The sequence below is a fragment of the Gavialis gangeticus genome, unplaced genomic scaffold, assembly GCF_001723915.1.
Source record: "Gavialis gangeticus isolate Ggan-Ray unplaced genomic scaffold, GavGan_comp1, whole genome shotgun sequence".
NCBI classification, from domain to species: Eukaryota; Metazoa; Chordata; order Crocodylia; family Gavialidae; genus Gavialis; species Gavialis gangeticus.
Genome location: NW_017729019.1, coordinates 14,582,532 through 14,599,853, shown reverse-complemented (window position 1 = coordinate 14,599,853; position 17,322 = coordinate 14,582,532). Strand labels below are relative to the sequence as shown.

General features: G+C 43.9%; 1 protein-coding gene across 1 annotated transcript in view; it reads right to left on the bottom strand.

The window, feature by feature from the left end:
* Nucleotides 1-1,753: 1,753 nt before the first annotated feature.
* The window catches only part of CUNH6orf106 (chromosome unknown C6orf106 homolog), a 57,891-nt gene continuing 42,322 nt past the window's right edge, over nt 1,754-17,322 (bottom strand). Inside the window, exon 5 of the mRNA XM_019514167.1 lies at nt 1,754-5,991. Coding sequence (XP_019369712.1) covers nt 5,956-5,991 — 36 coding nt within the window. The 3' untranslated portion in view covers nt 1,754-5,955. The remainder of the gene's footprint in view (nt 5,992-17,322) is intronic.

The following is a 17,322-nucleotide window of genomic DNA, read 5'->3' as shown; positions in this document are numbered from 1 at the left end:
GACAACAAGCCTCCTGAGCTTATCAAAGTCAGCTTTCCTATAGTCGAGGACTTCTGCATTTCTGACTGCTTGCCCCCTTCCACCTGGAGCGAGCTGTGCCCGCATCCCGCCCCCTCTCCCGCCCTAGTTGGGCAAGCAGCAGCAGGACAGAGCCCTTGCTCCCAGCATTGCCGTGCCCACATCCCGGCTGGTAGCTCCACACTTGTTTTTCCCTTTCCCACTTGACCCCCCCCCATCCACAATCAGCCAGCCAAGAGGCTAAAGGTACTTGTCAAAACAACACTTACCTCCATCCTTCATGCCGGACCACTGAAGCTTGGCACAGTACTAGTCCTTGACACTGGCTCAAAATCTTGTTTAGGACAGGTTGTCAGCAGATGCCACCTGAGTTGAGGGCCTTGTCACTCAAAGTGGTCTCCAGATCCGGGCAGACCTAATACATGCTTCTGGGTCATCTGATATATCAGAGCACTCTGAAATGTTATGGTTATTGCCCCCAGTGATCCACCCTCTACAGCAAGTCTCGGGTCTCCCCTTCCCCACCCACCCACACCACTGGCTCATTAGCAGAAAACCAGTCCAGTCTATGCTACTGACCATCTTCACAGAAGACATGGTTACCTTGCAGCAAGCAGAACAGGAACGATGGGCCCTTTGTAAGGAACTCCTCTGTCTTTAGATGCCTTGATGAGGCTGGTTTTGAGCTGCCACATCATCACTAGCACAAGCTCAACCATTTCAGATACAGGGTAGTGAAGTGTATAACAAAATCCCCACAGCTGGCAAAGGAACAGCCCTCAGCATAGCTACAGTATAGTTTGGACTTGGCAGATTTACTGAATTGTTGCCCCTCTAATGGTGCTATCAGAATGACCCCCTAGACTCCAACAAGCCCCACGACCACTGAATGATTGAGTTGCCTAAGCCCCTTCTGATATAAATGCCTGTTTCTATTTCCCTTTATACGTTTCTTTTTTCAATCTGCATCGTGCAGTACTACTACTACATTCACTTGAGAAAGTTTGCATTAAATAGTACCTTAGACTTTTGTATCCATGCACTGTGATACAGGTCACCCACCACAACTGGGCTGAAGTAACTCCAGCATCTCAACATCTTTTGTATGCTCAAGTTACCCAACATCCTATCATAGAGCTGGCTTGAGCAGGAATTCTCCTTCCTACAGCCACACGTGGAGAGAATAGTGCTGACCCAATGCCAAACCCGGAAGTCATTGGGCACCTGAGCACTTGTTCAGTGCCTCCTGGGGCACAGGGTTGTCCCTCTTGAACTCAGGAAGAGTAAGTTGTGACCCAAATGTGGTCAACAGTGTGAGCAAGCACCCTGCTATCACAGGGTCCCCCAGAAGGGACCCACCTGTGAGCAGTGTGGGACCCAGTCTATTCCTCCCCCCCCACCAACAGGTGACATCTCAGGTCACATAACCATTTGCTTCCAAGTTTAATGTACATTCTCCAGTGCTTATTTTTGCTGGCACTTGTATGTAGGCTGGAAAACTTTCTTATTTATTTCAGGCATCCAGTGTACCCTGAGTTTATTTTTGCCTTTAAATTAGTCATGGCTGAAGGAGCAGGAGAGTTGAACTTTACAGCGTTGCGTGTGCAAACTGATTTTAAGGTCTGCATGCCACCTCCATCTAACCCGGAGACTTAAATGGACCTCGTTCACTTCAGGCACATGGTGGAGGTCACAGGAAAAGAGAACATTCGTCAATAAGACTCAAGAGCTGCAGATGTTTTCCTGTGTTAATTTAATCATACAAATATTCATTTATACATAAAGGGAACAGCTTCCTTTTAACCCTCAATGTGCTCTTGTACGACTTCTCCCAGACCCAATGCGGCAACACACCATCCTGCTCTACACATGCACTCCCCACAGAGAGAATAAAAGACAGGCCGCAGAACCAACCACTCACTCACACAGGAAAAAAAAAAAACACAACGGAAACCCAGACACGGGACAGCGTGCATTTCTCAGCCCTGCCAACACCAGCCACTCACACCCACAGGCTCTGGGACTGTTTCTGCTTCCCCTCTTGGGGAGCAACAGGTATCTTCCAAGCTCTGGAGGATTCAGGGTGGTCCTCCTGAAACACAAAGCACCAGAGTCCCAGGCTGGCCAAAGCAGGTGGGTCACCTGTTCCCAGGTATGGAGCACATTACCAGCAAGAAGGGCTCCAGTGCTCATCCCTGGCTTTCTCAGCAGTGGGACAGGATGCTTTTGTAGCCCCAGTTTCAGTCACATTCTCAGATACAGAAGATTTTGAGGCATTTCCTGACCCAAACAGCTGATGCTAAGCTCAAGGATCCATGAAAGAAAGGTAATTGTTGGAAATGGGAAATTCCTGGCTTAAAAGGTCCCAACCCCCTACCTCATTTCACGACTTCCAAGATCATTGCCTCTAAAGAAAAAAAAAAAGTTGCCTCTAGAGAAACAAAGAAAATTGTCCTGGTACAGCCTATCTATAGCCACAGTCTCTCTCATACCACTGGGTACCACCAGCTCCTTTGCCTCCCAAATCAGGGAACCCGCTTGAGGAAACGCTGCATGAAGCAAACTTCATTTGGCCTTTCCTTGTCCAGTGGGCTCAGCTGACAAATCGTTTCCTGACAATCCCAGAAGTCAGTACAACACATTCAGCCTAGCTTACATAACTGCTGCACCCACACCTTCCCATCAAAGTCTATGAGAAAACTTAGGTATTGAGCGCTTCTGGAAATTTAGGTCATTTTTTGGTTTAAATGCCTCACTCTGGACTCCCAAGTTCAAACGTGCCTGCTCTACAAAACCAGTGCAATTGCTGCTCTCGCTGTTATCCGGAAAGAGTTTGCTAACCATCCTCAAAACTCTTCATTTAAGAACTACTGCAAACTGAATGGCAAGTTGTATCTGGAGACTGCTAGCATTTCTGAGTACTAGGGAACTTGAGGACATAAACCACTGCTGACATCAAAGCAGGTCTCACTGGAGAGATGAGGAGGGAAAAGAGGCAGAATCACCAGCAATTTAAACATTCTCCCACTGTTACAGCAGGGGTTATTCAACTAACCAACACCCTCAAACAGTTATAGCGTTTTGTCACTAGTGATATAATGATCATCCCCATAGAAAAGGATTGTGTTTATGCTCAAGAGGGTTTCCTGGGGAACAGCTGTAATACATGAGTATCAAGAGGCTGGTTTTCTGCAGCTGCAAGGCAAGTCTGACAGTGACTTCCCTCGCACCCTGGAGTGAGCAACCCGGTGACAAGAGTGCTGTTAGACTGAAGGGGAGAAAGGAGACTGTATTCAAAGCTGTGCAAAATCGGCATGCCCTCCGACTAAGAAAGGCCAGTACCAGGGTGCACGCCACGTGACTCCTGGAAAAGGAATCTTTGCAGTGGAAAAACGTGGACATACACATGGTAGTCATTTCTAAATGCATCAAGTGTGTGTACCTGGGAGCAGAAGGGAAAATGAAGTCAGGCCCGAAGGTGACAACTTCCCCTGCCCATATGAGGTCTGCAGGGTTCCAAGTGTGGCAGCAGCAGGTGTCAGTGACCCAGGGCTCACTTTCACCTCAGTCTACACAACAGCCAGATAAGGCTGAACTGAAGAGGCCAAGGGGCAGCCTCATCAGCTGGACTACACAGCAATCCCCTGGCCTCTTCCCCCCGCTTTAGAAGGGACACACAGTAGTCGTGCACATGAGGTACTGGAGGGCACAGGCTCAATGCCTAGCAGGCTTGTCACAACCAACTCCACCAGGCCAAGCTGGGAAGAAAAGATCCATTCACCCACAGGGTCAGGATGATGTAAATCTCTCCCTTTACTCACCTGTCCAAAGGCTGCAACTCATCCAGGGCAAGAGGAATTTTACAACGTACAGAGTATGAGGACTGCAGCTGAACAAGTGCACCTTCTCCATTTGCATTCAAGGGGGAGAAACTTGGATTTAATCAACTCGTGCAGTTTTAGCAAAAAGCTGCCTTCCCCTCCCCACATGCCTCCAGGTTAACTCAGCAACAAGAGCTGGCTCAGCAACAGGCTCACAGTACACAGGATGTCTTCCAAGCTTCCCTTCTTACACCCAAGTAGCAAATTCTTACACAAGTTCGTCTCCCAGCATTTGGAGCTCTCTTTAGATTTCAAACGTACAGGGAAGTTATTCTTCAAACTAGGATCTCTACAAGACAAACAAAGTCCACCAGTGGTCAGCAAAAGCACAAGACTGCCAGGCCCCATGCTTCTCCCCAAAGGCCCAAGTCTTTCTCTGCTGGGTATGAGGAATTCATTAGCCTTAACAGAATCTACCTGCTTGCCTTGGTGTGAGAAGAGGGACGCTGGAGGCTAAATGAAGAACAAACACTGACACAATCAAGGAACTAGTGCTCCTTGGAAACAGCCTAGGGCAGACCAAGAGAAGATGGCAGTTTGGATTAGGGTAACTACATGGCGATAAGAGGGGTGTTTTGCATATTAGTGTATCTTTGGCAGGCGGCTCTTGTGGCTTGGTTCAAGTTTCTAAAGTAGATAGTACCCTCACACCCTCTTCCATTTCAGTTCAACTCACAGTGACCACAGCACCTTGGAAGTCTGACACAGAACTCAAGTCACTTTTCCTACCTATGGGATTAGTCTGTGTCATCCTATTATACATGGCTATCATTCCACAGTTACGTGACCCTCACGTCCAGAAGAGCTCTCCTTCGTCTAAAAACAAACCTTGAAGAGCTCACCTAGAAAGAAAAACCTCACAGAAGCTAAATTGGCCAGCAAGAGAAAGGCGAGAGAAATGCAAGATGCCATCGTGGAATCCAGCTGATGATTCCACTTCTTGCGCTACATTCAAAAACACCTTGGCCTCTCCCTGCTAAGCTAGCATTTCACCACAAGAAAGAGGAATTAGAAATATACCAATACAAGATGGAAGGGTAAGAATGGAAGGCTTAAAACTAAAGAGCATGACTTTTGCAAAGCTTTACAATTACTAGCTGGTGAACTAGATACAGAAAGTTAGCTTCCTCTTGGCACAAGACTAATACACTTGCATGGTGGTCCTAGGCACAACTACTGTACATTGATAGTTAACAAGATGGTATTTTAAAAATAATCCTACCAGCTTTGGAATCCTAATAAATTTGTTTCATTATATATTTTGTGTATTCAAGTTTCAAGGGGGTTGGGAGGAGTCTCCCATATTATCTGAGCTTAGTCCTGCAGTCCTCTCCTCCTTATGAGATAATGAAATCTGGTGTTGACTTAAATCTTCAAGGACAGGTGTGGAATACCAACAGCACCCCTCAAAAGGGGAAAAGAATCAACAAAAGATTAAAAAGGTAGATAACTAAGAACAGCTGAAGTCATTAAAATCCAGAGAGCTGGGCGTGAACCCAAATTTACATTAAAAAATGCCCAACATAGAAAAAACAAAGCCACAGCACAAACCCCAGAAGATGCTAAGCAAGTTCCCATTCTGTAGCAGGCAAGCACAAAAATCGATAAAAATGCACGCTGTCCCTTATTTTTAAAAAAATATGAACAGGAAACAAACAAAGAAATTAAACATTTGCACAAACTACAACCGTTCTTGTAAGCAAAATAATTTCTCTTAAAAAGATGGCTTTTTCATTTTAAATGTTTAAACTTCTTTTAAGCTACCTAATTAATCATGAGAATGACTCCTAAAAAAAAAAAATGGTGTTGGTGTATTTTCTTTCTTGTAGCATTGAACAGCACTCCTGAAAATTCAGCATTCACACATGCATACTTAGTTTTGTTTTTTCCTCTGGAAACAACTAGTCTTAAGTTATTGTTTTCTTCGTTATCCAGGACATGGAGGCAGAGAAGGGGGGGTCCATGCTGCGTCTTCAGTAAGCCATTAGAACCTCCCTCCCGCCCCCGTAAGTCAGTTGTTAAAATTCTCCTCTTGTCGATACCCGTTTTTTGATTTTTAAGACTGTCCGAAGGGATAAGGACCGTGGAAACCCTGAAAAAAAGTTGGAGACAAAATCAGTTTCAATAGGCAAAAGCTGAAACCAACTGATCAATGTGTGTGCGCAAACATCCCTACCACCCCCATTCTTCCAACTCCGCATACTGAAGTCCCCACTCCTTTCACTTCAGCAAGTAGCTACATACCCATGTAAGATCCATCCCGACAGTGTGGTTGTTTGTCTCCCTCTACCGGGTAAGTCTCATGTACACATTTGATTTGGCTCCTGCATTTCAGATAATGGATCTGGTTTTGCTTTTAAGATCCACAGGACTTGCATTCAGGCCTCAGAGATTAACTTATCAAAGGGAGTTACTACAAAAGACTCCCACAAACTCTCCTTTTCCAGCTAGCCTGACAGTCGCCAGCTACCAGGGCTCACCAAGCTGCAAGCTACTTTCTGGCCTGGTCTAACTGGGATTTTTTGTTGTTGTTGTTGCTGCAGCTACCAGAATTCAAATGCCGTGCATGGAGTGGAGAATCCATTACAAGTCATATTTGTGCTGATGCAGCATCCAGACTGGTGGAAACCAGGGTAAAGCTGCAATAATGCAAGGTGCTGTTTTGCCAGTCTTCACTAGCAGCTTACAGTAAGCAGCAAAAGATGATAACAGGGAAAATCCCCCAGTACCAAAAAGGCCTTAGTCTCTTCCCTGCCACAAACACTTTTTGTTTGGAAGCTTCTCTTCTATAATTTTAGACCTCTCAAGATGATAAAACAGGACATTTCTATAAACATGCTTTTCTCCAGTGGAAACCACCTGTCTCCAACAAGTTTAACACATTATTAGCATCCTTTGCCGTTTTGACCTTAAATGAATCATCTCAGCACTCGTTCTAGCAAGAGCCAGTCTGTTATTAACAGCGACATTTTCCATAATCTCTCACACTGATCAAACCAGCCATCAGGCATTATCACGCATCAAAGGAACGAGACCAAACAGTGTTTAGGAGGCTTTTCAGTAAACCCTGTGTTTCTGTGACTTACAGAAGCGGCTGCAAATATTAAAAAGGTAGAAAGGAAACACTGGTATTTAAAAAGAACACAATGAACAACCAAGGAGGGGACACTGGAGGAGTTAAGAAGACAGATTCATTTTGTCTGGTTACCCAGGGCAAGAAGGCAGTTCTCCTAGCATCCTTTCCATGGTCCCGCTGCTTTCTATTGTGGGGGTGAGCAAAACTACCAATAGCCTAATTAAACACAAATGCCACTGCCTGTCTTTTGAAGTAAGGTGCAGATGCTGCTTTATACTGCTTCATTGCAAGTGGGACAATGTGTCACAGCATCAAAGGAAATATTACTGCTGGCATGTTCGCCTGTAACTCCTCTGTGAGTTATGTGCACCATAACTGGCTGAGGCAACGAGACATTTTAGGATGACTCACACCAAAAAGCCCTGATTGTATTGCAGGAGTTCAGGAGGATGGGCTGGGTCAAGTGACAAAAACCGGAATTCAAAAGCTCTATTGTACCTTTGTAAGATGGAATTTGTTTTTAAGGAAGTGATGTTAGGAAATAGAAGTCACTCCACAGCTAACAAGACTGGTTTCATTACCTGAGCTATCTAGTGTTAGGAGACTTTACACGGACACCCAGAAAGTGTCACTAGTGCCTCAGAATTACTGCTGGAGCATCAACAGGGGAGGAGGATTAGTGGAAGATTACACAAAAGGAACACTTGAAAATTAGGGTGGACTTGGAGTATGCTATACTCCCACTACTTTGTAAGGGCCAAATATCCAAGACAGAAAAAAAAAAACCAACAAGAGGCCAGTTATTCACCTAGGTAGTCAGGTCTTCAGAAGGGCTCAGGTGAAAGCAGCTCCCTCTGAACAGGGACTAGAAGATGCTAGAACAGTGGCTCTCAACCTTTTCTGGTTCAAGGCACCCCTCAGTATACTCAAGCCCCAAACTTGGGAAATGCTAGGTCTTAGTTTAGACTTGTTTCTTGTCTTCAAAAAATTAATAGAACAATTATTCTGTTGCAAAGGACTCAGGAAAGATCACAGCAGGTCAGAATAGTTTTAACACTATAAATTCCTCTTTGAAAACTCTGGGTTTATCTTGTGACTCATGTATACGCACCTCACAGTGCTAACCTTGCGTGACACCCTGCAGCACACCTTGAGATTCTTTCAATCTCAAGGCACCCCAGGGTGCCATGGCATCCTGGTTGAGAACTGCTTTGAGAGAGAGGTAGTTAGCCACATTAGACTGAAGTCAGGCAGAAGGCAGGGCAGGGCAGCACTGTAAAAGAGTAACTAATTCAGAGCAGTATAAGCTTTTGTAGGCAACAGCTAACTTCATTAGATGCTATGATAGTTATCATAGCATCTAAGGAAACAGGCTTTAGCTTACAGAAGTTTATGCCTCTCAGAGGCAGTTATTCTAGAGGTGCTATCCTGCCCTGCCTTCTGCTAGATGCTTGAAAATCTGTTCCCTAGCATTCACAAAGCTGAAGGGTAGATGAGGAATGAAGGATTTAACACAAAGATTAAGATAAACTCAGAGGTAGGTAGAACACACAAAAAACAGAAGATGCATAGAAATAAAACTGAGAAGTACAGACATAACCGTGAAAAATGATACCCCACATAGCTCTGTGACCTTGGGAATAAGCAATTTATACCTGCTCTCTCTGGAAGACAAGAACATACCATTAGTTACAAGTATTGCTGCTTGCCATAACTCATTTCAGCCCTTAAGTGATTCCGTACATAAACATTTTTTTCAGTTACGTATTAACATGAAACAGATCTGGAGGAAAGTCATCCAAGCAACTTGGGTACATGAGTATTTTGCAAGTTCAAGTCAAAGCAAAGATGACTGTCCTCAACTTTGATAGATAAAGTCAAAGCAGCTTGAGAACGGCGGACAAAGGAGACAGTAGTTCCTGTCCTATGAAAGCCTAGAAGAATGGGCCAAGATTTGTGGGTTTGTGTTTATTTTGAATGAGGAACCTAAGTCACCACTTCCTCCTAGCAAAAAAAAGTCTGCATCAGAGAACAGAGTGTTTTGAGACAGGTGTATTCATCAGCTATGAATGAAACATGTACACAATAGTGACTGATGAGTATACTCCATCAGCACCATCATGCAAGTACTGTTTATAGTACAAGACTCAAGCCACAGAGTTTGCAACATTAAGACCTGCAGCTAGAGTATATGCCACTGTGTCATGGTTATACAGAAGCTGCGTTTTGCAGTGCTTCAAGGCCACCTGGCATTAACCCTCCCTAAAAGGTGATGGAGAGCTTGTGGAAGCATTACACAAAACTTTCATCTAGGCTGCACAGATTCTGCTTGTGCATGTGTTGCCGTAAAAGGCTGCATGTGTAGTAGCCTGTGCATATGTAGGGGCCCTAAATGTCAAAATGTCTAGTTCATTTTATAATAAACACATTACAAAGACACTGAAAATGCTTTGTTACTGAGATGTGAGTATCATAGGCACACGCACACACACAAGCTCCCTCCACTGCTCTAAAGTCAGGAGTTAGAAACAGATACCAGCTCTCAGCCTACCCCTTGCAAGCATCAAAAGCCCCTGTGGATGTTACTAAATTTAAATGTCACAAGAATAATCATCCTGTCCTTAGATCTTAACACAAAATGTGAGGGGAGAAGGTATTTCAACTCTGGCTTTTGACAGGGTTTAGTTTAAATCTACACAATTCTGTTAACTATTTAGGATCTTAAAGCTGGATTCTGACTCATCTTTAGAGCGAGAAAAGATTTAACCCCTAAAACAGCAATACTCAGCTCTGCCTGGCTCAGGAGCCCAAAAGCCACAGCAATGTGATGTAAATCTGTGGCGCACACTTCAGTTAAAACACTACAATACTTGGTTCTGCAAGAGAGAGAGCATGTGTGTGCTGCATTATTCACAGTTGCAAGGAAGACTTATCCAAGCCATGCAATAAACAGAGAAAGACAAACCAAGAAATGCAGCAAAAAGCTAATGAGACTTTCTATGAAGCAACAAAAGTGATAAGCTGCAGAACCACCCGCAGCTTGGGAAGCCCAGCCTGAGTGTTACAGACCTATGAAATGCCATTGGTTTAATCAACAGCTGTAGGCTGGGTCTCTTACCATTTGACTGTTGCAGAACCATCTTGAACTCCAAATGTGACTTCTAAATAGGTTTCTCTTGGCACTGGGCCTTTTCTACGAACAGCAGCCTCTGTGCTTATGGTTTTTGTATATACAAAGCCCTCCACTATATCTCACTTACCTGCAGAGCTTATTTTTGTACAATTCATTCATGTTTTGTGCTATTAAAAATGATTCAAATACAACAGCTGTAATGACTTGTTTTGGTTCTTCTGATTAAGGCTAAGGGCATTACTGGTTTAACATAGACATAATCCCTGTATGGAGGACTGTATAATAAAAGGCAGACAAAGACTTAACAGTTTTTTGGCATCTAACTTTCATATGGTCTCAACCCATCAAAGTCCCCAGCAAAAAGAACCACAAAGTTTGAGGAGGATGGCGCTCAAAAGATAAAGGATCGAATTTGGCATGCATTTGCAAAGTTTGTGACATTTCCACTGAAAAACTGATCTACATGTTTCTTCCCCCAAAATGAGACCATTACACAAGATTGACTATGATCAGTTCAACTTCACCGTTACAAATTCAGTCTCCAATTTTCCTCCCCGCATCTTCCAGGAATTAAATGAACAATTTTACAGTGAAATGCATGGAGTATGCAGGATTATAAATATTGGGCCTGGGGGGAAGAAGGTTGGGCTTTTCAAAACAAAGGCAGCTTTCGCAGTGAGAATACCAACTACTACTTTCATTTGGTACCTAAATGAGAGTCGACCTCTTCTGGATACTCCATTGGTGGGCAATTCATCTGTTCTAAGTCTGCATGTTAGTCTACAACTCATGCTAGGAACAAACCCAGGCTAAAAGTGAGGCCAAATGAATACAGGGCAGACTCTAAATACATTGTCATGCATCCACAGATGCATCTCGAGCAGGTCCAGAGAGGTGATCCTCCCCCTTTATGCGGCACTGGTCAGGCCGCAGTTGGAGTACTGCGTCCAGTTCTGGGCGCCGCACTTCAAGAGGGATGTGGACAGCATGGAGAGGGTCCAGAGGAGGGCCACTCGCATGATCAGGGGACTTCAGGGCAGGCCCTATGAGGAGAGACTACGGGACCTGAACCTGTTCAGCCTCCACAAGAGAAGGCTGAGGGGGGATCTTGTGGCCTGTTACAAACTGGTCAGGGGGGATCAGAAGGCATTGGGGGAGTCACTGTTCCCCCGAGCACAGCCAGGAGTGACCAGGAACAACGGTCACAAGCTAGCAGACGGTAGATTTAGGTTAGACATCAGAAGGCGCTATTTCACGGTCAGGGCGGCTAGGGTCTGGAACCAACTTCCAAGGGAGGTGGTGCAGGCTCCTACCCTGGGGGTTTTTAAGAAGAGGTTAGATGAACACCTTGCTGGGGTCGTTTGACCCCAGTACTCTTTCCTGCCATGGCAGGGGGTCGGACTAGATGATCTTCTCAGGTCCCTTCCGACCCTAGAAACTATGAAACATTCTGTCTCAAGCTGGAATGGAATCTCCCGAGAACACAGCATGGCAACTGTAAAAGCTTAGGCGTTAAAAATATCAAAAAAATCAGCCCCCTTCATCTCAGAGTTAATCTTTTACAAACCACCACAACACAAACGTTCACACAACTATCTTTATTTCACCTTTGTGTGTGGTTGAATTTAGATGGATATAAAAAGGTACACTTTTAACATTAAAAGAAACATGAACTTTCGATGCATGGATGCAAAGCAATACAAAAGAGAGTCTCCCAGTGTACACCGATGGCAGCATCAGATAACACTACAAGTCCCCCTTCTCCTCCTCCTCATTTTCTGGGCCGTTCCTGGTCAGTGCTTCTCCAAACTACCCTGAGCTCTTTTGACTTGCTTATGTAAACTGAATGCAAACAGAAGAACAGACTGTTTAGTACATGTTTTTTTTCTCTGCACTCTATGCAAATACAATGTGGCAGCAAGGACTAAGGGGAAGTTAAGAATCTTCCCACAGTTCACCTGGCCATCAGGTTGATTTAGATGCAAGTAACTGGTTTAGCTATGTCAGATGTTCACCAGAAAAGCAAACTAGCTTGCAAAGGGTTCAAGTACACACAGGGTCTTCATAAAGTCCTTGTGAATTTTTAAACTCCCCCCCACACCACTGCCTCTAACAGAGACGGAGACCAAGACCGAGACCTTAAGGGCATGAACTTAGGTTGTGCACAAGGACTTTATGAAGACCCTGTATAACCCATAGATGCTACTAAGGAGCTCTGCAATTGGCACAGGCTCATAGTAAATAGCCATTTGGAGCTTGCAACTTCTTCTTAGTTCTGTATCAGCTCTTCTGGCTAGCTAGAGCCCTTCTCAAGCCTAAATATCTAATCCAGGCTGAACATCTGAGTCATAGGAACATATCTTCTTCCCCAGAAGGAAAGCCTCAAGACTCTAGGAATAAGAGAAATACAAGGTACTGTTGCAGCCCCAATGTTCTCGTTCCCCTCTGCACACCTCCCCCACAACCCCCCATCTCTCCCTGAAATCTAGGTAAGCTGCCTGAACAATTCCTGCCTTTTCGGCTGCTTGCACTTGTTTTAAAAAAAATGTGATTTATGGGAAGAAGCAAAGTGTTACAGCCACTGAGAAGTATAGATCAGGTGCTTCAGTGGGGCTTTTTGCCACTTTTACTAAAGCTGACTAAGTCTAAAGAGCAGTTACCAATCTAAAAATAGGGTTTCCCCCATTATCAAACTGGAGTGGCACACCTTTGGAAGAAGTGTGCACTGGCAAGCAACAGCAATTTTCAAATTAAGTTAAACCAAAAACAAGTTAAAAGGCTTCTGAATGGGACTTTTTTGTCTATTTAACAAGCAGGTTCAAGTTTGATGCTATATTAATAACTGAAATCTGCTGGAGAAACACACCAGGAAAGATGCATGTAGAGTGGGGGCGGGAAATTATTTTGGACAGAGGGCCGCTTACTGCGTTTCGGCTAGCCATCGAGGGCTGCATGACAGGCAGCTCAGGGCAGATAAATATTAATTTTCTAAATTTTTTAGGGGCCCCGCGGGCCAGATAGAACGGCCTGGTGGGCCGGATCCGGCCCTTGGGCTGCATTCTGCCCACCCCTGATGTAGAGCTTCAGGCTTTAAATCAGAACCTAAGCAAATTAAATTTAAGGTGGCCTGGGTGTACAGAACAACTTAACCAATTTTAGATACTCCTGAGCTATGGCATAGATTTTGCCAACTATTTTATATGGGGGTAACTGCAGGACACCACTAAAATCAACAGGGATGTGCATTGCTAAAATATGCATGATCTGGGCTTTTACATACAGTTCCCAAACTTACAGAACCTGGTGTAGGATTTCTCTCATGATGAACCCTTAAGAACTCCATGAAACCAAGGTGCATATTTGATTGCCCCTGGAGCAGTTTTAAATGCAAAGGACAATATTAAAACATTTGGAAAAAAAAAGTTATCTTTAGCAGTGTGTCAGGACGACCTAGGATTTCCAAGTAACGGCCAAGACACCTGAAACAGATGAGTTTTACGCCCATTGCATTATCTCGAGCATCTGATCTCCCCAGTTATTTCACAGGGAAAAAAAGGTTTGCTGTCCAACACTTCAGCAATTAATTAAAAGATTTTCCTGAGATTATAAGCATGCTCTGTGCTTCCCTTGGAAAAAGACAGAGATAACAGTGCAGTAGTGTCTCCTAGCAACATCGCTGGGATCAAAGGAGGAAGTAAATAAAATAGAACCATGTTGGCTTCAGCACTTCTGATAACACAGCGGGGAGAAAAAAAAAACACATTTGCCACGTGGGAGAACAAAATCCACACATCTGGGCAGGAATTCAGTCCATCACTATTCAGGAGAGCACATAAGCATATGCTTATCTTTAAGGGATTAAGCACAAGCTTGAAGCTAATCACGCTTAATAGCCAACTTAAATGGGAATGAGTTGAACACATGTTAAATTGCTGTCCTGAAACTGGGCCTAGATCTGTAGCACTCTAAGAGCTGACTATCTAATTATACTGTGGAAACAATATAAACAGCGTCCACTTTGTTTTAATAAATGACGGGCTCATTGTTCTACCATTTTTAGAAAAATGAAGTGTTCATTCATGTAATTTTTGTTCACACCATCCACGGTCCAGATTCCACATTCCTGTATGGAAGTATTTCAGACGTTTCAAGTGTGCAATCTCAATGTGCCTTCCTGCTTCAAGCAGCAGATGGCACGCCTGCATGTCACTAGGGCCTTGTCTACACTAGGGAATTTTAAAAGATGACTTGCCCTCGTTTAGCTGCACTAGAAGCACCAGTGAAGACAAGGTACAACAGCTGCTGGCCCTTTTTGGACCAGCAGGTTAATCATGACCGTTAAGACACTGGAAGTGCCAGAGCACTGTCTGACAAAAGCTTCTTCTGTTGCAAACACCAGTGCAACTGCACTGCTGGGAATTCTCCCAGATTTCCTGTTGGAAGGCCCCAATGCCACTAACACCTGGGCTGCCCTTATGCACTTGCATCCCTTAAAAATGGTGCTTCTGATAAACTTCACCCACCCCTTATGCTACAGATCTTCAAATGCTTCACTAAACCCAACTAGGAATCCACTCCCTTTTATAAGCCTGGGGGGTGGGGGTGGGAAAGGCAGCAGAGGCAAATTTGTTAGAAGGCCTTGCCCAAGATTACGAAGCTAGAGAATAAAACACAGATTCACTAAGCTGTATCCATGTGCTCAATCAAATAAGCCAAAACTCTCCCCTTTTGCTGCAAAATCTTATGTTACTGCCACCCTGAAATAAAACCTTCCCAGGTAGTCTTGTGATCAAGTTGCAGAATACCACTTGCCCTTTAAACTACTCAGAAGCCAGAGCACAGCTCAAGCCCCCCAGAGAGAAGGGATATACAGCTAAAACAGATGGTAAAGCACAGGGCTTACCAGAAGGTATGTGCACACCATCTGCTGGTGAGGTGGTTTAGTGCTTCCGAAGTGTCCCTAAGGAGCCCTTCTTCCTCTCCAGTTAAACACACAGAGACCCAGATGTAAAAAAAAACTACTATAATCGTGCTTATCTCAAGGGAATAGCCCCCTTTCCAGAAAGATTTCCCATTTGCAAAGCAGCATGAGATCAAGTCAGATCTGAATGGTTAAAGGCTGGCATACGGTTCGCTTTCCAAATTTATGATGTCAAAAATACTCCGTGTTAGGTATCCTACTTTGCTTGACTTGATCTCTACCAAAACTTTCAGAGAGGTGCTGCTCCTGTAAGCCCGAACAATGAACGAGCATTAAAGATCCTTGATGATTATTTCTGGAAATGAACACCCAATTCCACCTCCTTTTGTCTGTGGACAGAAGCTGCAGGCAGGTTTTCAGGGCAAGGTCCTTAGTCAAAACAACTACAGAAACTGGCTGGTCTTTACTCTGTTAAGGAAAAAGCCATTGCTTCACATAAATCCTGCAGGTGCAGGAACCAATTTAAAAAGCCTGAACAACTAAACAGCAAAGGAAACAGCAGAGGAAGAGGAGATCAGGCTTAATGTTGAATTCTTTCCCTGGTGGCCATTTTTAGAAAGTGATAGCTGCAGTTAGGACAGTTGCCCACATAAAGGAAAGATTAGCCCTGTGCTAACCTAAGTACCTGCTACTAACGGGTTTTCAGTTGTTCTGAAGCCAGCAGTGAAAACTAGCTTGTATCTTCTACTAATGCTCGATCAGCCTGTTCACTCAGGACAGGCAAGTTACCAATGAGCCAACTATCAGCCCACTGTGTTTCAAGCAGAATTATGACTTCAAACAAAGCAGGGTAGCATATAGCTACCCGTCTACCACTACCACTAACACAGATAGAGACCGAGCCCAAGACCTTAAGGGCATGTAGATGCAGAGGAACTGGTCATTTCCCTACACAGCTGCCTACCTGGCATCCCCATGGAGTGTATGAATGTATGCAGAAAATATTTTACCTTGTGTCAAGCACTGACAACTGACCCTATCAATATGCTTCAGATTTAGTACCAGTCCTTTCAACGTGACAGTCTGTCAATGTTGCTTACTTGGACAACATATACGGTACCTTTTCTAGTCTTCCATATTGTTTTTTGTGTAGAGGTTTCTTCAGCTGATAAAGTTCACATTATACTAGGAAAAAAGTCACCAGTGAAAGAGTACCCAAGTGTTTGCAATCATCAGTTTGTAACGAACACCCCTGCATCTGAACGACAATGAAACAATACAAAGACCCCGCATCCTAGACAGATACATCCAAATGCAGTAATATCAAACCTCAATCAAATTTGGCTTTCTCCAGGATGGAAGGACTAGCACTTCACCTGCGATGCTTTTTGTACCAAGAATATTAGAGTTTCTGCAAGCAAACCTAAAACAAAACACAAAACTTGGCATATCAAGCGCTGCTAGATAAAAAAGGACTAACAGAGGCTGGTATCTGTGTGTTGGTGAAAAGGAACAGCAATTACTGAGTACCTGAGGAAACTTTCATTACAGTTACACTATAAGCAAAGTCCCTTACCTGCTCTCAGGCGAAAATGTATCAAAACCAGCTTTAAAAAATGGATGCGTGAAACTAGCCAGCTAGACCACAAGAACACTAAAAAACCAGACTGACTGCTTCCTGAAACTAGATTAGAATGATTCACATCAGAAAAGACTAATGATCATGCTGCATTAGCCTAGATTATTAAGTTTAATATAATCATGGTTCAAGATACCATCCCCTTTTGTTTATCTAAGTTGTGGTTCAGCTCGTTATTGTTGTTACACCAAGGACCAAACATGCTGGTTGTCACTGCATGCCAAAATTAGGCAATTAGAAGAAGATGGTTCTTAAAATGGTGCACCACATTTCTCCCAATATACTCTAATACTGCATTCCTAGGTTTCCAATACAGCTTGTCAAAACAAGTTGCCATTCTTACACTGATATAAATTGTGGGCCCCTTAACCATTAATGACTCAGTTGCGCTATCCTGTATGTAATGGTATAGTGGTTTTAATAGATGGAAAGAGTCCAAGTGGGTCTCACGGGCCAATTTTAATACATCATGCTCCTGAAAGGAAGATATTTCTGCCAAAAACCCAACTCTTTTTTTTTTTTTTTTTTTTGCATCAACCACTTTGCAGCTGGAAGACTTAGAAATTATCCATTCACTCGACTAGAGATGCAAGTCAGGTAGACACAATCAAATCCAGCACCTGCAGTGTCCAGGCACTAAATCCCCAAGCTTAG